Genomic DNA, 23167 nt, shown 5'->3' with positions numbered 1-23167 from the left:
GCCAGAAATCGTTTGCGAGAGAACGTAAATGCATTGACTTATTATTTTTTTCCACCACCATATTTTTTTCATATGTTTTCCTCTATAGGGCGGGGCTGCATAAGGTCTATAAAGAAGTTCAAAGAAAAAATTCCAAAGATGGCTTATGTGCTTATTGCTCAGGTGCATAATGTCTATAGGATCATGCTAAAGACCACTCCAAAAACCTTAGCAACTTTTTTTTTTTTCCAGAAAATAAAAAATCTAGTTTTATGGTACATTACACTGGCAGAAAGCTATAAAAGCAAGTGATTCATTCCAGAAGATCTTCCTATCCTTGTATTTAAAAATAAAGACCAATTATCTGGTTCATAATAAAACCCTAGGGACACATATCCAGTGGCACACAAGAAAATATACTGCACATATTGTTTATAATCTCTTTTATTAGTTAAGTCATACAGTAATTACAATAATTTATACATAGACTAATTTACAAAAAAATACCAGTGAAAAGTGTTTTTAAAAAAATAGTCTGTATAGTTATAGAACAACACAATAAGACTGGACAGTCGATACATTATCACATGAATTATTACTGATGCACTAAATGACATTTGTGTAATAACTTTGCTTAATGAGACAATCATATGAGTAAAGCAGGTTGTGTGCAGATGTTTTAGAAGGATTTCCATCGGATGGCTGAGAAAATGGTGTGGATGACATACAGTAGAGTGGTGAAAAAGGAAAACACCTGAAATTAAAGAGACAAATAGTCACTTATACACTTCAACAGGAAACATGTGCAGTTGCTTCTTTAAAATGGTGTAATCTAATGTAGTCAAGTTGATTTCATATTAAATAAGTTATTTGTTTCCACACAAAGCACATTTTAGGTTACCTGAATGAGGTTACATGTTTAGTAATCTAATTATACAAGATTATTCAGAACATCTGCTGAACGCTTTGTCATGTTTTTTTCGCCACAGATTTCACCAATATCTTCTTACTATATTAGTGTCTAATGACTAGATTTGGAACTTAATTTTTGGCTATAGAGGGACTCACCACAGCAGCTATATTCAGCTTGTAATTCATACTGCTACCTGCCAAAGAATACAAAATGGTAATCCAAGCTAGAAGCACAGAAGCACTGAGATAGAGGAGTGCTGCAAATGCATGGTATGCTACATCCTGTGGAGAAAAAAATGAAGAAAATGTATATTAATAATGTCTTCATGTGGAGAGAGGAAGTAAAAGAGAGAGAGAAGGCGGAAAAAAAGAGATTATGAACCTACCGCGCTCGCCCAAGAGCTTTTGTTACGATGAGATCCACAGGCAAAGACCATCAACCAGAGGAATGACACGATGAAACAGAAAATTGCCACAGAAATCACATAAGCCTGGGGATTGGGAGGATCGACTAATGTAGATGCTACCAGACTCAAAACCAAACCGCCAAAGACCTGAGAGATAAACATAATGAAAGAGTGAGCTTCCAGATAGTTTTGTTTTTGTACAAGAAAATATAGTAACGCATATTCCAATAAATGAAAAATTTGAAATTACTCTTTCCCCTGTAAACATAAGCAAATTATGAATTGTTTTAAAACTTTTCCTGCAATATTAAACGGATATCAAACTGTAAACTGGATGTAAGAGAAAATAATGACTTAAATAAAGTAGAATAAAAATATTTCTGACATTTTAAAATGTTTGAAGATGACAGATTTGCTTACTTTTTATGTATGTAATCACTTAAAACATAGAATCAAATCACTTTAAATAACTTGGATTTAACAGTATAAAATTAAGATAAACAGTATTTTTCATAATTGTATACATTTTCTGTTATTTGTTTTCTTTTTTAAATGACTGATCAATAAAATTAATTTGAATAAATAAGGAAGCTAGACTTATTGTTGATTAATTAACAAAAATTCAATAGCTAATGTTTAACATTTCAGTTTCATTAATTAAAATCAACTCACAAGCTCTGGTAGGTAAAGGATGTCAGGAATGGTGCAGAAAATGGCCCCTCCGCTGGGCAGGTAACCCATTTGCCCTGTATTGGATGCCATGTGTGCTCACCTGAGTGTCCTCTCAGCACAGGTAAACTGAATGTGCTGAAATGGGGATGATGTGCTTTATTAAAGAGGCTGAAATACACTGGACAGACCTGTTCATCTTGATGCATTCCATGAGGACCCACCCTGTGCACTCCACTCTCCCTGTTTGTTTTCTGGCCATTTGTGTGTCAAAGTCAACACTTGTTTACAAGTCATTCTCAAAGCTACCAATGCACATTTGACAGTGTTGTTGGTTGTTGTCTTTAAAATGACCATGACCACTTTCTTCTAATGTTTTATGATAGGCCTACAACAACAACATCTTACTGTATGTTCTAATTTAACCAGTTAATCAATTCATGGTGATTAATGTCAATGCAAAATATGGGAACAATAAACTAAGCAAAAGATTTTTATCTCAACAATTGCCATGTTGACAGTCAAACACCTTGTGGAAGGCTATGTCGAAGACTATTAGCAAAATTAAACATTGAAAAATGTGTCCTTGAAACATGCTTTCTAATAAGAAGTCTATCAGATTACACGGGTGTGTTAGATTTCCTCGTGTTTAATCACCAGAACACAGGTGAACATTGTGCGTGTCAGAGCATGACTTAGGATTCAGTTTCATACTTTTTGAGTGACGAATGAGAGATCTTAATTGTTTGCAGTTTGTCATTGCTGGCTATGCAGGCATAACTGAGTTATTGGATTTGAACAAAAATATCTTAATTTGTGTTCTGAATTCGAACGAAGGTCTTACGGGTCTGGAATGGCATGAGGGTGAGTAATAAACATAATTTTCATTTTTGGGTGAACTAACCCTTTAAAAGTTCTGAGTAGGTGATTTCTATTCTTTATGTACTTATTGAGATGATAATGTTGAAATGCACTGCGATGATGTTACTCAAATTAAAACATTTTCAGACTTACTTTCAAACTTACATTTGATGGTCTGATTATATTTAGGCTACTGGTGAATCAGTCACGAAACTTACATATTGCACAGTTTACTTTTTTATCTGCGTACTTTCACTAATCTCAATCTATCAAAATGTTTCTTTTGAATATTCACCCTGCCCTACGCATCGGATGGTTCACTTCTTTTACCTCACACTACCATCTAGTGTCTGGTGTGGTAATTACAGCGCTTGAAGGCGTGGCTTCTGTTACTTTACTCAGCGGTGGCTACGATGAACCAATCACAGTAATGTTTGGAGTTCCAGCTACGATTTTTTTTTTTTTTTTTTTTTAAATACTTACAAAATTTTAAATTTGAATCAGTGGAAGATTCAGCTTTATGAGGTATCAGTTGTGCCCAGGATTCATTCAATGTCCTACCCTTTAAGAAGCGGTTAATATTGCTTCACCGTTAATTGAATGCGCATTTTGTCCATGTGTTACAGTAATACGAACTCGGCGTAATCGATATGGCACGTAGCACGTTTGTACGTAGGTAGTGAAGAGTCAGACTGATGTTTGACGTGCTTTTTGGTTTCGGTTGCTGTCGTCAAGTCGCTGGGTGCTAAACATCCACAGTCTGAGAGGTAGAAATGCTGAAATAGTTTTTTTCCCCTTTGTTTTACTTCACTGGCCGTTTACAAACTGATGAACAAGATTCTTCCGGGTTTGTTTTCTTGTTATGATCAACTGTTTATCGTGCTTTCTACAACACACACCGCCTTTACATCTAACTTACCTTTTTTTCACCGTTTTTTTCATGAAAAGCGTCGCAATACTATATATTAATATTAAAAACGGACATCAATAAACATTTTTCATAACATATAAAAAAGTCAAGTACATAAATGTTTTTTGTCCTATTACACAAATTCAATTATACACACATATTGGAAACAAATGCGTGTATTTTTATTTTTATTTTTTATTTATTCTCAATACATACTGTACATAATATTTTGACAGTATTTTAAGTATTTATACATATTTTAAATTATATTTATGTAGGGTTTACTTTAATTTACCTATTAAAATCTTCTTTTCAAAACAATGTATGGACTGACCCAAACATTTTTTTAAAATCACATTTAATATTTTATTTACAAGAAAAATAAGATTATGACTCCATATATCTCTATTGTCTACAGATACAAGTTGGAAATATCTCTGAAGCATATTTAAGTGACTTTTACTGCACATTGGCTTAAATCTGGATCAACCACCCCATCCCTCCACTTGTGCAACATATCCGTCATCTCAGCACTGAAGTGAACTGTCACAGAAGTGAATTGTGACCTCAGTTGAAACGGACACAGATGCCTCGATGGGGGACTTGTACCAGCAAGCACTTTCGTTGTTCAAGCCCAGTAGCTCAAGGGCTGATTTTGTGTGTTTTAACCTTTGGAGTGATATTGCCTATATTCTGCCAACGTGTACTCTACTCGCATTATTTTTTAAAGAATGTCTATCTTGACTCACTAAGCGATGCCTCACTACAAAAAAGCTACAAGAGAGGTCAGGAGGCCCTGCATTTCTGGGAGAGTGCTGCCTCTATGAAAAGCCTTAAGGACCCATTGGAAACAGATGCTAAGGAACCAGATCTCCTGGTCACTATTGTGACAGCCAGGAGATCAGAGGGAAAGGACTACCACTACCTGTTACAGGTGGCACAACAGCTCAAATCGCTCCTTAAGGCGTGTGGTGATAAACCATGCGCTGAGGTCATGCTCTGTGATGTCGAAAGTGGTCCTGCTTTGAACGAGGATGCTTTGCTTCTGGAGAAACAGTTTTTGGTTGTTAGACCTTCTCCAGATGAGAAATGGAATAGCAAAGACGTGGGCAACATCTTCGAGAAGGAGAAAAGAGATTACGTCTACTGCCTGCGGAAAGGATGGGACCTGATGAGGCCAAAAAACACCGTTGTCCTAGAGGATGATGCACTTCCCGAGACCGATTTCTTTCCGTTGATTAAAAACTTACTCTCGCGTAGATTTGCCCGCAACACTTTATACATCAAGCTCTACCATCCGGAACGTCTGCAGGGATACTGGAACCCGGAGCCGTATCGCATTCTTGAATGGATAGGTCTCGGCCTGTTTGGGGCTACAATCCTCCTCCTCTTGTTTTCTCACTGTACACCTCTTTCTTTTACCTTTTCACCTCTTCATCTTCTCTTTCTAACTCTCTACATAATGGCAGTGGCTGAGCTGGCAGGGAGGCACTATCTGCTGGAGATCAGACGGCTCTCACCCCAGCTGTATGCTGTGTCTCCTGCCACTGAATGCTGCACCCCTGCTATGCTGTACCCAGGTAATGCCTCCATCCGAGTCGCCGAATACCTGGACCATGTAGTCTGTGCTCAGGGTAATGCAAAAGACATGGTACTGTACAAGATAGCCAGGTCGAAGCCAGGTGAGAAGGCACACAGCGTTGAACCCAATATCATCAAGCATATCGGAGCTTACTCCTCCATCAGGATAAACCCTTTTCTACCAAAATTAATTTGACATCAGAATGTTTCTTTCTTACAGACGTTGAATATAAAGCCCATTTTAGGCACTGTTTGTAAATGGGAATTTACATTTTTTGGCTGAAAGGTGAATATCTTTTAAGAAGTCACAGCTGGACGTTAGTCAAAAACTTTTTTTGAAGTTGTGAAACCATTTGCCTGATGTATGGAAAAACTGTTTTTAATCAACATTTGTCAGTTTACAATGCATAAAAATGGATTTTGGCTTCAGAAGGGAATTCCTACACTGTAAAAAATATTTTCATTATTTGTTATCACGTTTTTTCTTTTGTCATATCAACTTAGATGATTCATGTGGTTCAGAAAACACTTTTGAGTTTCTGTTGATTAAACCAATCACCTTCATTGTATTAACTAAAATTTTTAATTTCAATGAACTCAATTTTAAGGCAACTTTCATTTTTAAGTTTTTAAGTTTAAGTTTTTTTTAACAGTGATAGGGTTATGAAAATTATATCTATAACTACAAATTAAAGCCAAATTTGCACATTTAAACACTTTGAAATTAAGTTAAAAAATTGTCATAATTTCAAATCATATTTTTATTTTTCTTTATATTCAACATGAACAGTAAAGGATTGTCCTAAGAAATATATATATATTTTTTTTAAAGGAGATTGTTTACATTTGTATTGTTCTTTCACTCAATGGCATTTATAGAATCACTTTTGGTAAAATATAATAAAGTTTTACAGTCAAACAAGTTTTTCTTGTCATATCAACTTAGATAATTAATGTGGTTCAGAAAACACTTTTGAGTTTCTGTTGATTAACCCAATCACCTTCATTGTATTAACTCAAATTTTTAATTTCATTGAACTCAAAATTTTAAGGCAACTTAAATTTTTAAGTTAAACCAACATTTTTTTTTTTTTTTTTTTTACAGTGATAGGGTTATGAAAATGATTTTATAATTATAACTACAAATTAAAGACAAATTTGCACATTTAAACACTTTGAAATTAAGTTAAAACATTTTCATCATTTCAAATCATATTCATATTTTTTCTTTATATTCAACATGAACAGTAAAGGATTATGCTAAGAAAAATATTTTTTTAAAAGGAGATTGTATACATTTGTATTGTTCTTTCACTCAATGGCATTTTAAGGAATCACTTTTGGTAAAATATAATAAAGTTTTACAGTTGTTTCTTTTTGTGGTCCATGCTCTTTCACTGTTTATTTTATAAAGTTATATCTTACTGAAAAACGTTCAACATTAAATTATACGAATCTGTAATGTTCCTCTTGTGTTGAGGTAAGCAAAAGAGAACAATGGGTTAATCATAACAGTCGTCAGGGTGTTTTCTTCAAGTCGACGTCCCTATAAACCTCTTTGGTCTTCTGTGGCTCTTCTCCGCTGTTTCCGCTGCATTCAGTCACATGACTGGTCAAAATACACAGCATTGCAAACTCTGTTTAAAGAAATAGTATAACAATATATACTCTTGCTGTTCCATACAATTTATATAGTTTGCCCCAGAACTGTTTGTTTGGAGGTTAAAGTATGTAACACGCGTTCCTAATATACGGCATTTAACCCATCGAATCCTACTATGGCGACGTCTTATCTTATGAATATTAATTAGATAGGGTGTTCATCCTATCAACGCAAGGCTTATTTCCAATGAAGGCTGTGCTTCTTTATGTTAATGAGACTATGCTCAGGTTGGTTGGTGAGATGGCTTCTCTACTAAATATTAATATGGCCACGCTGACGTTGCTCGGCCATTTTCCACATACGAAGGCGTGGATCATGAATTAATAATAGAGAGGCCTTCGCCATACTATGATTAGTAAATTCGCTTCGTTTTGCAAGATAAACTTTTTTGAGACGGGATTTCCTGCGAACTGGATGTATCTGCTGTGTAAGGACAGGGAAAAGTTGAGGGATTGAGAAAATGTCTGAGACCGAAAAACCAAAGTGCCATTCTTTAGCAAAGGATGAAGGTTTAACCAATGGAGGAAATATTGTTTCCAGTAACGTTTCAGATGGGATGACAGAGGTATGTGTCGTGGATATAGTGCTCTTGAAACCTGTACTCATCAATAAGCCGCAAAATGTCAAAATCTAAACAGATGGGTTTATATATAAATAAGTTCAAGCTAATAGATGGCACTCTGATTCTAAGAGATGATTGTTTGGTTTATTAAGTCGAATAGAAAGTCTCTTCAACCTTTTTAAATCTGGATCGTTTTATGGAATAGGAGAAACATCTGGTGTCCTGTTTGTCAAGAAAGCACTGGAAAATGTTGCCTCCTTGTTTGTCAAGAAAGTGTCAACTGAAGCACTGGAAACATTTGACAAACATTTTAAAAGATCTTTACCTGTTAATAGTTTGAGAAATGAATTGTTATGCCATACAAATTCAATTTTGCATGGACTAAACTGTTTAGAGAAATAAACATTTCAAAGCGTTTTGAGGGAATAGTGTGGCGTGGGAGGGAGGTTAAAGCCTCAAATAGTTTTGGTAAGTCGTACTCTGTACTTTTTACAGCTTTTGCAAAGTATTTGATTTAGTAATTTCTATTTATACAAGTTTTATGACGCCATATGTTAATTTAGAGACTGTATTAATTATTTGTACTTCAAGTCCATTTGTCACACCAAGTGCATCTCATTTAAAATGAAAAAGGAAAGGTGGAAAGTGATTAAAATTGACCTATCATACTGATTTTGATTATTCTATCTTCTTGGTCTCTGATATTCGCTGATGGGGCTTTAGAAATTCGACCTTGCCACTGTCTATGTGTCAGATGCCCAGTATAACAGGAACATCTTTTTTGACACTTCACCACAGGCTGTGAGGTAAGAGATCACTTTCCAGCAATCATTTATATAACATTGACTATTACTAGGTTGTGTATTATAAAATCTGTGAAATATTCCACAGGCTGTACCTGTTGTACAATCACTGGTTCATGCAAATGCTGGTATATGTGTTCATTATCATAAATCTTGCTCTGGCTCTCTTTGAGGATCCTGCAGTTGTGCCACTTCCTGTATGGGTACGTATGGAAATATAACTCATATTTAAAAATTGTTCAGCAAAGCAGTGGTTTAATCATTGATCACATTTGTATTGCGTTTCAGACCTTTGTGTAGATTTATGAATTGGTGGTTGAATATTTCCTAAATGCTCTCTGTATGATTATCTTACAAGTCCATAGATATCGCCATCAGTTCATGCTGCTGTTAACACTTTCCCCTACAAGTGGATGCAATGAGACCTGTTTTCCTGTTTGTTCATGTGATGTTTGAAAAAAAAGCCTATTTAACCACAAAACATGTGTATAATGCATTAAGCTCTAGATTTTGAAATGAAAAAATTAGGGTTAAAGTTATTTATATGGTTGTGTGAGCAGGGAAAACATCCTAGACAGTTATACTGTAACACTGATTGAATTTCCAATATGTTCTACAAATGCATAATTCGATTAGCAACAAACTACTCTCTAAGAAGAAAAGGTTCTGCAGGTATATAGAACCTTAAGACATTTCTCATTCTATAGAACCTTTTTGGTTTAAGGTGTTATTTAAAATTGAGTCAAGAACTCTAGGGTTCTACATAGAAAACCATTGAACCTTTTTTACTTGCTTGCTGCTTTTATGACATCCTGGAATCCAAGCCAACCCTTCATAAGACACAATGGGATATTTCCTGGAGACTCATGTTCATTGAAGAGCAGCTGTTTCATTGAAACACTTTCCAGTGAAGAATAATTAAGAAGAGATTTAGATGCAGTTTTTATGTGTCAATGTTCACACCATTTATTTGTAGCCCATCTGATTGTGGTAAGGACAGATGTTCACAGCCAAGCCATTTGGCAACTGGAGACCTGCGAAGTAACCTTAGATTAAAATCTTAGTTAAGAAACAATTGTGTAGTCAAATGATATAACGCACTGTGTATGTGTGTGTGTGTGTGTGTGTGTGTGTGTGATATTCAGGTATACCATGAGGACAAAATGTCCCCCCAAAAATGATAATATCCAAAAATCCTTGTCCTTGTAAGGACAATTTTTGGTCCTAATGAGGAAAACAGCTTATAAATCATACTAAATGATGTTTTTTTTAAAATCTAAAAATGCAAAACATGGAATGTCTATGGAATGTCTCCATAAAACATGAAAACCCAACATGTGTGTGTTTTATAGGCAACTTCTACAATTGAAATTGTATGTCTCTCTGCATTTACTGTGCGGATAGTACACTATGCCAAAGTCATTCCAAAGGATAAATTCTGGAAGGATCCCAAAAATATCTGCATCATAATCATTGTAACGGTAGGTCTCTAATCCATAGTTTCACATTGTAAATATGAAATGAATCAATTTCAGTCTTTTTTACAGGTACATAATCACTTTTATCTTGTGTTAATTATGTAATATTCTAATACCAGTAAAGCATTCTGTCTATACAAACATGTGAAAGTGCTGAGAATGTGCTCGTAACAATGTTGTGAAATGAACTTTAGCCCGTGTTTTGTCGTTTTCAGCAGTTCTTCAGGATCACCAGGAAATGTGGCGTTCAATGACTATGAGTAGACATTTAGTGTCAGGCAGAGCAGTTTATGTGTGTGGTGAAACTGACTTGCATAACTGGACATTTTGAATGTCACTGTATTGTTGTTTCATTATCTTTCTTTACCTCACAGCTCTCTTTCATAGATTTGACTATATATGGGGCTCTGAAAACATTAGGCTACTTTGCCATCCGATGGTCAAGGGTCTTAAGACCACTTCTGTTAGTCAATGTTACAGAGGGACGACAAGTAAGAAAACCACAATCAAAACACAATAAACAAATAAATGTATATGATTTATGATTTTTTTTTTAATGATTTGATGATGTTCATTCAGACAATTTTGCCATGAAATGTTGTCAGTGATTTTTAAGTTCCCTGTCAGTTACTCTAGTCCTTGATTTGGCAAAAGCATACACTACCATTCAAAAGTTTGGCCTCAGTATGATTTTAAATTGTAATAATATTTCACAATATTACAGTTTTTACTGTATTTTTGGATCAAATAAATGCAGCCTTGCTCAGCATGAGAGACTTTGAAATAACATTTCAATATTTTTACCGACCCCAAACTTTTGAATGGTAGTGTACAGTATGCCCATAGGGCACAAATGTCTCTCCTCCAGACTCATTTCCTTTTTATTCCTCTGTTTTTGTCTGTAGCTGCGGAGGGCGTTCAGGAGTATTCGGAATGCACTGCCTCAGATCTTCTATGTTTTTCTTTTATTCATGTTCAGCGTGTTGGTCTTTTCTCTCATGGCTCTTAAATTGTTTGGGAAAAGGTAAAACTAAATACAGTATCATCCATTTATACCTCTGTTTTCCATTCATCTCAGCTGTCTCCATTGAAAAATAGTTTAAATAACTGGTTAAGCTGCTTATCATATCTTTTTCCCCCCTTTCTTTTTCCCAGGGGCCTTTTTACCATTGATGGTTCTCCATATTTCACAGACTATTTGGATATTGTTTTCGATCTGTATGTTTTGGTGACCACTGCTAATAGCCCTGATGTCATGTAAGTCTTTAGCTATTTTTCTCCTTTTTAAGCTTCTTTTGTGAATCTTTCAATAGTGGGCAATTGTATATTCAGCCATGTAAAAGATTTCAGTTACCCATAATATGCTTTAAGCTTGCACTGTTCACAATGCAAATGCTTTGATATTTTTATGCTTTCTTTGTAGGATGCCGGCATACAACTACAGTGTTTTCTTCACTATTTTCTTCATTCTATATATTGTTATCAACACCTATACCTTCATGTCCTTCTTTCTGGCTGTCGTTTACAATAACTACAAAAAGTACCTGAAGGTATTTGCATCTTTTTCATGTCAGCATGCACCTTTTTACAGAAATATGTATTTTAAAATAAAATAATATTTATTTAAAATTAATATTATAATAAATAATATTAAAATTAATATTATTGATTAGTTAATTTTTAAATTAAATAGGACGTATTATGCTTTTTTTTTTAGTGTGTAATGTTGCTTTTTGAGCATGAAAAAGATCCACAAAGTTACAAGTCACTCCAAAAGGAGTTAATCTCTATATCAGTAAGCACTGTTTCTGAACTCCATGAAACACCTCGATTGTAGTCTTGAGTTTTCTTCTGCTCACATACATGTCAAATGCAATTGAAGTGGTTGACAAATCCCAGCACATTGGTCCAGCTGACCAATCAAAGCACACTGAGCATTTTAGATGGAGGGGCTTCACAGAGACAGGAACTAAATAAAGTGTTACTGACAGACTGGTAAGAGAGGTGCTGCAATGATGTAAAATATGTTAAAAATAAAGTGTTATTTGAACATTTAAGCATGAGAACCTATTCTAGTAGACCCCCAAAACAAAATTAAGACTTTGTAAAAGGGCATTATATGTCCTCTTTATATATATATTATTGTTCAGTCCAGTAAAATACATCTAGCTATCTATCTAGCTGTATTGGAACACTGACTTGATTTCTTTCATGTTTTCTAGGAGGAAGTGCGGCAGCTGGTGAAGGCCAGAAGATATAAGATGTGCCGTGCCTTTTCTTTGCTTCAGGAGACCCGGGGTGAAGGTGGGGAGCCTGTGGTGACCCAGGCCAAATGGAACCAACTGGTTAAACTCGTCAAGCCGAATATCAGTATTGCTCACCGGGAACTGCTCTGGAGTGTTTTAGATGATCAGAATAAAGGACACATAGGTCAGACAGGTTTTTCTTTCATATTTCATATTTAACTTCAGTTTTATTGAATTTTTCTCTTTTTTCCCTCTTAATTTTCTTTTTTCTGATCAGGAAAGTTTGCATTTGTCCAGCTGGCTGATCTTCTGAGTATCCAGGTGATCACAGTGAAGTCACAGGCGCACCCCATTCAAATCTGTTTCCCCTCTCTGTATAATTCCTCGGCCAGCAGATTCATTCGCTACATGGTTCATCACAGGTATGTGGACACAAAGGGACAAATTTACTAACGGCTTGCATCAGCACAAACCATCTTCTGGCATTAAAAAAACTACTGTCAAGATTTAATAAAGACACACAGTGAAAAATTAGCGATGAAAAGGCGTGGACTGTCATTCTTGCGGCTGAGTTTATTGCATATGCATTTATAGGAGTTTTCCTTTCAGATGGCTTGTGGTAGTCAATTTAGTATTTGTGCCTTTATTTAAAGGATTATATTAAAAGTTCCTGATAATTTACTCACCCCATGTCATCCAAGATGTTTGTGTTTCTTTCTTCAGTCGAAAAGAAATTAAGTTTTTTGAGAAAAACATTCCAGGATTTTTCTCCATATAGTGGACATCAGCAAGGTCCAGACTGAAGCTTCAAAGGGCTCTACTTGATCCCAGATGAGGAATAAGGGTCTTATCTAGTGAAACAATTATTATTTTCTAAAAAAACAAAACAATTATATATTTTAAAACCACAAATGCTCATCTTGCACTAGCTCTGCAATATTCCACGCTAGGGCTGGGCGATATATCGCATGCGATTGTCACGCGCATTTCGTCAGTAAAGCCGGTTCCCTGATTGCCGCTAAATCGGCATCACCTGCTTTCAAATGGAGCGATTCATCTGTGATAATGTATGCCGCTCCATTTGAAAGCAGGTGATGGCGATTTAGCGGCAATCAGGGAACCGGCTTTACTGACGAAATGCCAGAGACAATCGCATGCGATATATCGCCCAGCCCTATTCCACGCATTACGTAATCATGTTGGAAAGATCACGCGTGACGTAGGCAGAAGCACCGTGGTAGGGTGAAAAACTCCATCTCATTTTCTCCTCCAACTTCAAAATAATCCGACATCATTGTTTTAATTTTTTAATTTTTTTTTTTTTTTGGTAAAGGCCACTTGACTCTTTGCACGTTTGATTTGTAAACACTTGCTCGGTACTTCCACCTACGTCACGCTTGACCTTTCCAACATGATTATGTAATGTGTGGAATATTGCAGAGCCCTTATTCCTCAGCTGGGATCGTGTAGAGCCCTTTGGAGCTGCATTGAAACTGCAATTTGGACCTTTAACCCGTTGGTAACTGTTGAAGTCAACTATATGGAGAAAAATTCTAGAAAGTTTTCCTAAGAAAACTTGTTTTCGACAGAAGAAAGAAAGATATAAACATCCTGGATGACACTGGGGTGAGTAAATTATCAGGAAATTTTAATTCTGAAGTTAACTAATCCTTTAATACGCAAAAAAGCATGTATTAACCCATTTTGCGCTTGACATGAGACATGACTGTGATAAGCCGCTGTTCCACTGTCGGGCCAAATAGTTCTAAGAACAGTAAGGAAAGGTTCCAGTTATCTTTCAGCTTAGGCTTGGTTCGGCACGGCACGATTGCCACTCAGGACTGGTCACTTGTCTGTTACCTGCCTACCAGTTTCTCTGTATCTGGCCAAGTGTCCGATTTGAGCAAAGTTAATAATAATATGTGACGGAATGAGTCGGAAGTCACAACGTTCTATTTTTTTTTATTTTTCTAGTTTTTTTTTAAAGCTAATTTCAAAGAACAGACTTTCAAAAATAATCTCCAAAAGTTTCGTAGTCCAAATAATTGAGTAAAGGTATTTAAATGGCTATTAAATTTGACATGGTTTTACTAAATTCGCTGGAAATGAACTTCTCAACTCCTCCTTTAGTTATGAGCATGTCCCGGTATCCCCTGAAACGTCACTATCTCTGCTTTCCAAATATGGTGTTACACGTTGTATAGAACCAATTAAAAAGCTTAGAAATGTAAACACACTGACATAAACGCTGATTTTTATCAATGGGAAGCCCCGTTTCGACTGACAGGCACGCGATTGGTCCAGCCATTCTCCTGTCAGACTAGCGTGCGCTCTGTGTAAACAAGCTAGTAGATCTCCTCAGAAAGATTCAAGTTGAGTACTGTATTATGTATAGTGTAGTGTAGTATACTGTGTGTAAGTTAGTTCTGTTTATTAATAATATTTAAGAAATGTCGCTGTCAAGAGAAAAAAGTGGCCAAAGCTTTAAACTCACTGGAGGCTGCTAACCTAAGCTCTGCTGCTCTCACTTTCTCTCTCTCTCTCTCTCTCTCTCTCTCTCTCTCTCTCTCTCTCTCTCTCTCACGCACACACACACACACACACACACACACACACACACACACACACACACACACCCTCTGTCTCAAGCAAAAATGTAGCGCCTCTGTTCAATCTTTCTGATTTTAGTAAATCTTTGTAAAAGTGCCTTATAAAATATGAATTCAAATAAATACTTTAAAATAATTTGAGCTTCAGCCTGGTTTAATAGCATTTATATATATATATGTGTCTTTGGTCAAATTAAGCTGTAAAATAAATAGTTTATCCCTTTAAATACAATGGATTTTGAAAGATATCAACAAAAAAACGGGCAAAAAACTTTAAAAGCGTTTTTCTCAGGTTTTCAATTGGAAAAAGAGGGCAGACGACCATAATTCAAATGGGTATATCTTTAAAACGATTCAAGGTATGACTTTGACTAGAATATCATTTTAAAGCTTATTGTCTCATCTTTCTATTGATACCAAAATCTCAATTTTGAAATTTGGGTCACTGTGACTCATTTTGCTGGATCAGGTCACATATTAAAACAAGGCAACAACTGACGTATTTGTATTACATTCCAAATAGCTCTGTTATCAGCCCCACTGTGGAAAATGAAACCATATCCGTACCAGCTGGGCTGGATCGGCACAGAATGGAACAGTTAAGCAGTGAGAATGGTTTGGCCGGATGGTGGAAAAGCAGCTTTAGTTGCTGCTAAGAGGAAGCACCATGGAGAACAGAAAGCATGGTAGAAGGACAAGAATTTTCTCCACTCCTGTTCATTTATTTGGAATGCCGGAGGAAGACGTTATCTGAATGAATATTTTTAATTTGCACTATCATCTTGGTAGATTGCATTGATCATTGTAGAAATTAGCTGTCTGTCTGTGTTTTTAATTTGTGCACATTGAGTAGATCACCCGCAGAACTTTCCTCCTCCATCACGCTTTTATTTCATCACATTCGCCCTATTTAGTAAATCTGGCCCAAAAGTTGAACTTGCATTGACACTGAGACATTCATGTATTTTATTTTTTTTTTGAACAAACAAAGCTGTTTGAATTCCATGTGTGGGATTTCTTGTCATCCTACGGATGTTATTTAACATGTTTGCACATGTGCATTCCATATGGTCATCTGTTATTGTCTTGTATTGTGCGTTTCAGGATGTTTGTGTATATCTATGACCTGATTATTCTGGTGAATGCTGTGTTCATTGGTCTGGATGAGGAGAACCCTGTGGTATCAAATGCTGAGTGGGGTTTTCTGGCTCTTTATATGTTGGAGATCATTCTTAAACTGTACTCTACTGAGCCTCGGGCGTTCTTCGCCAGACATCATTTCTGGAACTGGTGAGGAACACTTTGTGTTTTGTATGGCTCACCGAATTTGATCACATAACATCATCTGTCTGAGCTCACATGAAAGCAAATTCAATAAATATCTCTTACAGGTTTGACACTATCATTGTTGTGTGTGCACTCTTCGGCACCATCATTAACTCAGCACTCAAACACTGTAAGTGCACATCTGGATATAACTAAATTAAGCACTCTGAGGGTTATTATGTATATACTTAAGTATCACTGTTACACAGTGTATTGGACTTATTAGAAGAATTACTGATTTTTGCTTCCTCTAAGTGTTATATCAGAGCTGTTAAGTTTTATATACATACCTTTAAGAAATCTTGTTGACTTTATTTTGACATTTGCAGCTGGAGGTTACACAAGTCGTCAGATCTTGGACATTGTTTTTATCTTGCGAGTCCTCCGACTCATACGTTTGGTGGATTCCATAAAGAGGTGAGATATTTCCAGCCAAATTCAAAACAAACAAGTGATTTCTGTGCTTGAAAATGCCTTTTACTCATTTGCCATGTGAGATTAAACTAAAAACTTTCCTTTGCAGATTCCGAGCCATCATCAACACCCTTATTAAAATTGGACCAACTATTCTTATCTTTGGCCAACTCATAGTGGTGAGTATTTAAAGATTGTTAAGGATTAGTTCATTGAAAATTTTAAATGATCAAAATTGACTCTGCCTCATGTCATTTCAAACCTGTACTTCAAACCGTTCTTCTTTGTGGTTTTGTCTATACAATAAAAGTCAATGGGGTTATCTGTTGTTTTGGATCCCATTTACTTTCATTGTAGGAACAAAAGTTGAAACATTCTTCAATATATCTTTGTTCAGCAGAAGAAAGTCAACAGAAGTGTAGGTAATAGGTAATAGGCATTCTGAGAAATGTCGAAACCATGTTTCAGTATTTCAAATCCGTACATAATATTGCTGTTTTTTCTAACTTTCTATAAAAGAATCCTGAAAATCATGATTTCTGAAGGATCATGTGATGGCTGCTAAAAATTTCAGCTTTACTATCACAGAAATAAATTAAATTTTAAAATATATTAAAATAGAAAACTATGGAAGATTGTTTCCGCCACTAAATAAAAAATAAAAAAAGATAATTGCGACTTTTTTTTTATCTCACAATTCTGACTTTTTTTCTCGCAATTGCAAAATTGCAATTGCAGCCTTGGTGAGCTTAAGAGAATTAATATGTAATATTATATATATCATTAAAGGTGCCATTAAAGGTACGTAACAGTCGGGATCATTAATATGTACGCCCCCAATATTTGCATATGCCAGCTCATGTTCAAGGCATTACACAAGAGCAGCCAGTATTAACGTCTGGATGTGCACATCTGAATCATCTGACTAGGTAAGCAAGCAAGAACAATAGCGAAAAATGGCAGATGGAGCAATAATAACTGACATGATCCATGATATCATGATATTTTTTGTGATATTTGTAAATTGTCTTTCTAAATGTTTAGTTAGCATGTTGCTAATGTACTGTTAAATGTGGTTAAAGTTACCATAATTTCTTACTGTATTCACGGAGACAAGAACCGTCGCTATTTTCATTATTAAACACTTGCAGTCTGTATTATGCATAAACACAACTTCATTCTTTATAAATCTCTCCAACAGTGTGTAATGTTAGCCCGTTAGCCACAGAGCACTATCAAACTCAATCAGAATCAAATGTAAACATCCAAATAAATACTATACTCCGACGTATGCATGCAGCATGCATGAAGAACACTTTGTAAAGATCCATTTTGAGGGTTATATTAGCTGTGTAAACTTTGTTTATGCAATGATAGAGTCAAGAGCTCGGGAGGGGGCGGAGAGCACGAGCAATTAAAGGGACCGCAGCCTGAATCTAATCTAATGATGCCCCAAAATAGGCAGCTAAAACAATTAATTTAAAAAAATCTATGCGGTATTTTGAGCTGAAACTTCACAGACACATTCAGGGGACACCTTAGACTTATATTACATCTTGTAAAAAAATGTTCCATGGCACCTTTAAAAAAAACTCTTACTGACCCCAGACTATATTGTATGCATTATACAAGTTATTGCTTTTAAATAAAAGTACAATTTTTTTAAAAGTGTTCCTCTGGGGAAGCATGAAAACCAAAAGGGCCATCATGGCAGGAGTGCAGTGAGTGGTTGCTGTCACCATCTCACCTTCTATACTGCACCATACCTGGCCTCAAGGACACCTTGTGCAAAACGTGTGGGGGAGGATGCAGTGTTTGATTGATGGCAGCATTTAGATGACTGCACCTCAATATGCTGCCAACAGTGTCTCATTGTTCCGCCCCTTTGCTTCCATTATGATCCTAGGACAGAGACCTCCTGTTATGATACTAGGACAGGGACCTAATCATTGGAAGGGAGGCAGTCCCTTCTTTCCACATGTTAAACTGTGATTTGTGATGGGAAACATTATCATAATCAATACCTGTGTTTTTATTATAAATCCACTGCTGTCCCCTACAGGTGGTCTATTACATATTTGCTATGGTTGGCATGGAATTATTTAAAGGAAAAGTTCATTTTTTTGAACCTAACTCTACAAGTCCTTATCAAGAATACTGTGGAAACCCTCTCCTTAAAGGAACCACTTTTGCTAAACTCAACTACTGCAAGAACAACTTCAATAATGTGATATCGTCCTTCATCGTCTTGCTGGAACTCACTGTGGTTAATCAGTGGCATGATATCCTTTACAACTACAGATCTAAATGTATTTTTGCTCCGAGTATAATGCTTGATCAGTTGTGTGAAACTCTAGTCACATAAGTTTCATGCATTGCTTTTCCCTTAACTCAGCTGCACTGTTGACCAGCGGTTTTACAGCAGTCACACACGTTTCAGCCAGAATTTTCTTTGTCCTTTTTCACATTGTGGTCGTCATTATTATAATCAAGTAAGAATGGAGTCTACTAAAATATTATTTTTGGTTTTACTTTGAAAGAAATATATGCATAATGTGAGATTTTTATTTTCCTCCCAGTATTTTTGTAGCATTTATTTTGGAAGCCTTCTTGGTGGAATACACATTTGACAAAAGTGACCTGCAGACTTCTCTGGAGAAAAAGATAGCGGAGCTGGAGCTTAATGTTCAACAGTATGTGCCATTTAGACCTGCTATCATGTTATTTGATGCATAAAAAAATGTTTCACGTATGCTTGTCCATGCAGTTTTCCTCTTGATTTTGGGTTTTAATGGAAGTTTATGTGGTTTTGTGTTTGTTAGGGATGGTATGGACACAGGTCTTGTAGATGCAATGGAAAGCAATGACAATGACCTGGGTTCTTCTGAAGCTGGCAAACAGAAGCCCTCCCTCATGTTCAAGATTGCTTCAAGAAGTATTTTATTTTATTTTTTATAATTTTTAAGTTTATTTTATTTATTTTTAGTCTAGTCTTGTCAAATGCGTTTTTAGTTTTGTTAAAGGAGTACGTTTTAAAGAACGGCAATTAAATGTTTTGCTTTGTTTTTCTTTGCATTTTGCTTTGCTTTTTTTTGCTTTGCTTTTCTTTTGTATTGTTTTGTTTTTCCATTTGCTTTACTTTTTTGTTTTGCTTTGTTGTTGTTTTTTTGCTTTGCTTTACTTTGTTTTTTGCTTTGCTTTTTTGTTTAGATTTTTTTTTTTGCTTTTTGTATTGTTTTGCTTTGCGTTTTTTTTTTTTGTTTGTTTGTTTAGTTTTTTTTTTTGCTTTGCTTTTTGTTTTGTTTTTTGTTTTTGGTTTGTTTTTGTTTTGCGTTTTGTTTTGTTTCTTTGTTATTTTTCAAGTGCATTCTTAGTCTTGTAAAGTATTTTTTATATATATTACTATTAAAGGGTGGATTTTGTTTTATTTTTCCAGGATCCAGAACTGTGGATGGACTTCTACAGCGGATGTTTGAAACAGATCTTCGTCCTGAAGACTTCAATGAGGAGGAAGAGCCAGAAAACATCAACTTCTCAAACCCTGTCTTTGACTCTGTATAACTGACATGAAACTATAAACTCCCCAAAACTTGTAAATATATAAATACACAGTTTGTATCAAAGATTCTTTATATGTATGCAATATTTGATAAGATTTATTATACATACTTTGGTATGTGGACCACTTATATTGTTTTTTTTTCAGTCATCAACGAGTTTCATTTGTAATCATATTTGTTTGTACATAGGCCTATAATATTATAATGTAATATCGTTGTGTTTCTTTTTTTAATAATTGTTTTGGGAAAATATACTACATGACCAGAGTAAAAGTTTGTACACATACCAAAGTTGTACACATACCAAATAATAATAAAAAAGAATACCAGAGAGACTCGATGATTTCCTAACATGTCCCATAAGAACTAAAATACACTATTCACGACATATAATGTGATATCAAGAGCCCACCGGCAGGGAGCGGAATACCGTCTGTAGAGCATCAGCATCGCTGTGGTGGAGGTCGGAGAGGAAGAGTGATGTGTGGTGCTGATGCTGGGATCCAGACGGGCGGGGAGCAAAGCAGGGAGCACCCAGCATCCTTAGCAATGGTGGATAGAAGTCTAAAGAGTATCCTGACGCGGGAAAAGAGGCTATGAGCCTCTATACATAAGAAAATGAGCAGGTAATAAGCGCCTTATATTTCAATTTCAATGTGGCACAATATGGCTGGTTCTGTGATGCCAGGCCATGTCCTATTGGAGAACCGCTGTCATTTTAAAACGGCCCCCGTAAGAATGTAAATTAAGCCAACTGCATCCATGTATGCCAATATTTTTCGCCTTTCTTGGCGAATTAAAAAGATGTTCTATGCTTATTATATGCGTATGCTGAAATAACAGGCCTATTGAACCCCCAGTGTTGTTTATCGGCTTCAGTTTGAGATCTGTAGTTCTGTTTGGATGCGGTTTGGATGGGTACCTTTATTTTGGCCTTGTGAACTTTTAATGGTTTTGTAATCTAGAGAATTTTCTCTAATGTTGTTTTGTTGAGTAGTTTATGTAACTATACAAAATGAACATTGACAACGGGTGTAGCCGGGAGGCGAAATGACAAATCCTACTACGACGAAGACATAGCTTATGAATAATAATTAAGTCATGCTGACGTTGCTTGCTAACGTTCCTGGAACGTAATTAATATTCATAAGCCAAGCATTCCTCCTAGTACGATTCGTTAGCTGACTAGCGCAGCGTCTGCCTATTACCCAATCACGTAGCTGTACTAGACGAACGTAAGGCAACGTAATGAATATTTATCCATAAAGCGTCCTCTACAGATTGTAAAGAGTCACTGCATGGGTGTTTGACGCGCTGCAGTGCGGACCAGCGCAAAGGATGTTGCGGACAGTTGCGTTTAGTGAGGGCTGTGTCGTTTATATATCAAAATTCATTGGATGTATCGAATATCTGGATAGAATATTATTCATGTATATACTCTTTTAGTTTCTATCGTCAGGCTGTTTGCAATATGATGCTCAATAGAGCTTGTTTATACGGCGAATTAGAGCACATGTCACGTGCCATATTTGTATATTTGCTTTAACCTTGGACTTTTTGTCATTTATATATGCATGTTTTTTATTTTATAGACATAATGTTTACGATTAGATAACCAACTACGCTTCCAGTAGGTGTTTTTGTGGTTGTCCACTGGCTTGCAGTGCATTGTCAGTGTTATTGAAGAATGTTTTAAGTTACAGTGAATTCGCTTTTTTTAATAGTAAAACGGCTGTTAATTTTAGCACCCGTAGACAGATTTCTTGATAGATGGACTATCTCTAACAAAATGCAGAAGTCAGGGGGTTTATGGTTTTAGGAAAGGTCCCAGCTGATGGTTTGTGTCACTGTGAGGTCCCAAATGAAGATTTCAAAACGACGGAAAGGACTGACTTTTCGTAGTCTGTGTGGCAGGTAGGGTGAGAGACTTCCAAATATATTTTGAAACCTGGGATTTGCTTTTACTGTTTTACTAAAGCATGTGAAATAATCTGGAGTAAGGCTTGCAATGAAATGTTCGTCTTATGTAAGCCATAAATTGTTATACAGTGCTTTTTGTAAAAGAAAAATGTGTACATTTCCTACAAACTTTACTCCACCTTTCTGACATAAGGTAGAATGGGGTAAGATGTGTCGACTTCACATTTTTGTGTTGAAATATTTTAAAAGGGTCCATCATATAAGTCTTCCTGTGATTGAAAGAAAAGCAATGAGATTTTGTTTTTAAATTCTAAATCAGTATATTTTCATGTCAAGTATTTGCATGTTTTTATGTCAAACAAATGCACAGAATAATATGTTAGAATTTTAGTTTTTCCAGTTTTTAAAGTTTCTTAAAATAAATAAATAAAATAAATGCATTTAGTTAACTGCACTGAACTATTTCATATTAAAAAACTGTGAATAATGTGAAATAAAGACATTGGAAAGGGAGACGGCAACATTAAAACAAAATATGTGTTAATTATTTATATTTTTATTCGTGTGAATTCGTATTTCTATGGCCCTGTGGATGATGATTCTCATCTCATTCAGAAAACTTAAAGCAAAATTGGCACAGCTTACCCCCACTCTTTCCTTGTGCTTTTGAACACAACATTTATGCATTTATAAAAGCATTATATGTATTTACTGTCTTGTCTTTCTCACTACCCATATGTGTCCTGGTGTTGTAATTTGTGTATGTATCTGTGTCCATTTCACTGTGTTGCACATCAGTATGTTTTGTGTTTTCTTCAGTTCACAGGGCTTTCGTAACGGCGATGTCTTTTCGTAATGTCAAGTCAAAGACACATTTTTCCTTTTGCGCATCAGCTTATGATTCAATAATGCATGTATCACCTTTCTCTGGGACATTGAGTGCAAACTGACCTTTGTGACATTCATCCTTAAGGATTCAGTTTCTGTCTGACCCATGCTTGCCTTAAGATGGATGGTGAGTGTCATAATAGTCAAAAGAGGAGCTGCTGATGTTTTGAGATTGTATCATCGGCCAATACTGACCAATGTGCCAAATCCTTGAGAACTAGCACAGAGAAGGAAAACAAAACAGCCGTAACGTCATTTCAAGCGTTGTATCAGCTTAAAGTGCTCAAAACCAATTGCTTGCTGAGTATAATCCATCTCTTCTCTTGTTTTTCTGGCTTGTAGGCTGGCAAAGGAGGGTTTTGGTGTCGACTAAATTGGT

At 35.8% G+C, this 23167-nt stretch overlaps 3 protein-coding genes across 8 annotated transcripts in view; 2 read left to right on the top strand and 1 right to left on the bottom strand.

Annotated features, from left to right (window-relative positions):
* Positions 1-6711, top strand: part of pgap4 (post-GPI attachment to proteins GalNAc transferase 4) — a 36440-nt gene extending 29729 nt beyond the window's left edge. The window contains exons 1-2 of one of the 4 annotated variants that reach the window (XM_067387981.1): positions 2142-2831; positions 4157-6711. In XM_067387981.1, coding sequence (XP_067244082.1) covers positions 4325-5515 — 1191 coding nt within the window. In that variant the 5' untranslated portion in view covers positions 2142-2831; positions 4157-4324 and the 3' untranslated portion in view covers positions 5516-6711. Of the gene's footprint in view, positions 1-2141; positions 2832-3271; positions 3676-4156 lie in introns of those variants that run through there. The other 3 variants (XM_067387980.1, XM_067387979.1, XM_067387982.1) reach the window with 3 other exon arrangements.
* Positions 426-9691, bottom strand: mala.2 (mal, T cell differentiation protein a, tandem duplicate 2). Its single transcript, XM_067387983.1, has 5 exons — positions 9137-9691; positions 1971-2105; positions 1278-1445; positions 1048-1173; positions 426-733 (listed from the first exon to the last, which is right to left on the bottom strand). Exons 2-5 carry the CDS (start codon positions 2058-2060, stop codon positions 659-661), a joined length of 459 nt encoding a protein of 152 aa, XP_067244084.1. The 5' UTR covers positions 2061-2105; positions 9137-9691; the 3' UTR covers positions 426-658.
* Positions 7310-20309, top strand: tpcn3 (two pore segment channel 3). 3 transcript variants are annotated; one of them, XM_067387975.1, is made up of 19 exons: positions 7310-7547; positions 8268-8350; positions 8436-8550; positions 9700-9828; positions 10200-10316; positions 10731-10849; positions 10981-11082; positions 11249-11375; positions 12048-12255; positions 12349-12493; positions 15785-15970; positions 16072-16136; positions 16336-16423; positions 16530-16599; positions 18483-18702; positions 18822-18912; positions 19000-19113; positions 19243-19355; positions 19857-20309. In XM_067387975.1, exons 1-19 carry the CDS (start codon positions 7443-7445, stop codon positions 19979-19981), a joined length of 2322 nt encoding a protein of 773 aa, XP_067244076.1. In that variant the 5' UTR covers positions 7310-7442; the 3' UTR covers positions 19982-20309. The 3 variants fall into 3 exon arrangements, with proteins under 3 accessions (XP_067244076.1, XP_067244077.1, XP_067244078.1); XM_067387976.1 differs by lacking the exons at positions 7310-7547; positions 8268-8350; positions 8436-8550 and adding an exon at positions 10041-10117; XM_067387977.1 differs by lacking the exons at positions 7310-7547; positions 8268-8350; positions 8436-8550 and adding an exon at positions 10044-10117 and having other exon boundaries at positions 9712-9828.
* Positions 20310-23167: the final 2858 nt, after the last annotated feature.

This window comes from Chanodichthys erythropterus, chromosome 6 (assembly GCF_024489055.1).
Source record: "Chanodichthys erythropterus isolate Z2021 chromosome 6, ASM2448905v1, whole genome shotgun sequence".
Lineage (NCBI taxonomy): Eukaryota > Metazoa > Chordata > Actinopteri > Cypriniformes > Xenocyprididae > Chanodichthys > Chanodichthys erythropterus.
The sequence above is the reverse complement of the archived record's forward strand: the minus strand, read 5'-3'. Positions and strand labels throughout refer to the sequence as shown.

Coding starts and splice junctions, on each gene's coding strand:
- mala.2 (XM_067387983.1), bottom strand. CDS start 2,060: ATGGCATCCAATACAGGGCAAATGGGTTACCTGCCCAGCGGAGGGGCC. Junction 1,174..1,277: donor AAAGCTCTTGGGCGAGCGCG/GTAGGTTCATAA, acceptor TTTTCTCCACAG/GATGTAGCATACCATGCATT. Junction 734..1,047: donor AGCTGAATATAGCTGCTGTG/GTGAGTCCCTCT, acceptor CTTTAATTTCAG/GTGTTTTCCTTTTTCACCAC.
- tpcn3 (XM_067387975.1), top strand. CDS start 7,443: ATGTCTGAGACCGAAAAACCAAAGTGCCATTCTTTAGCAAAGGATGAA. Junction 15,971..16,071: donor AGACATCATTTCTGGAACTG/GTGAGGAACACT, acceptor TATCTCTTACAG/GTTTGACACTATCATTGTTG. Junction 18,913..18,999: donor GTCGTCATTATTATAATCAA/GTAAGAATGGAG, acceptor TTTTCCTCCCAG/TATTTTTGTAGCATTTATTT.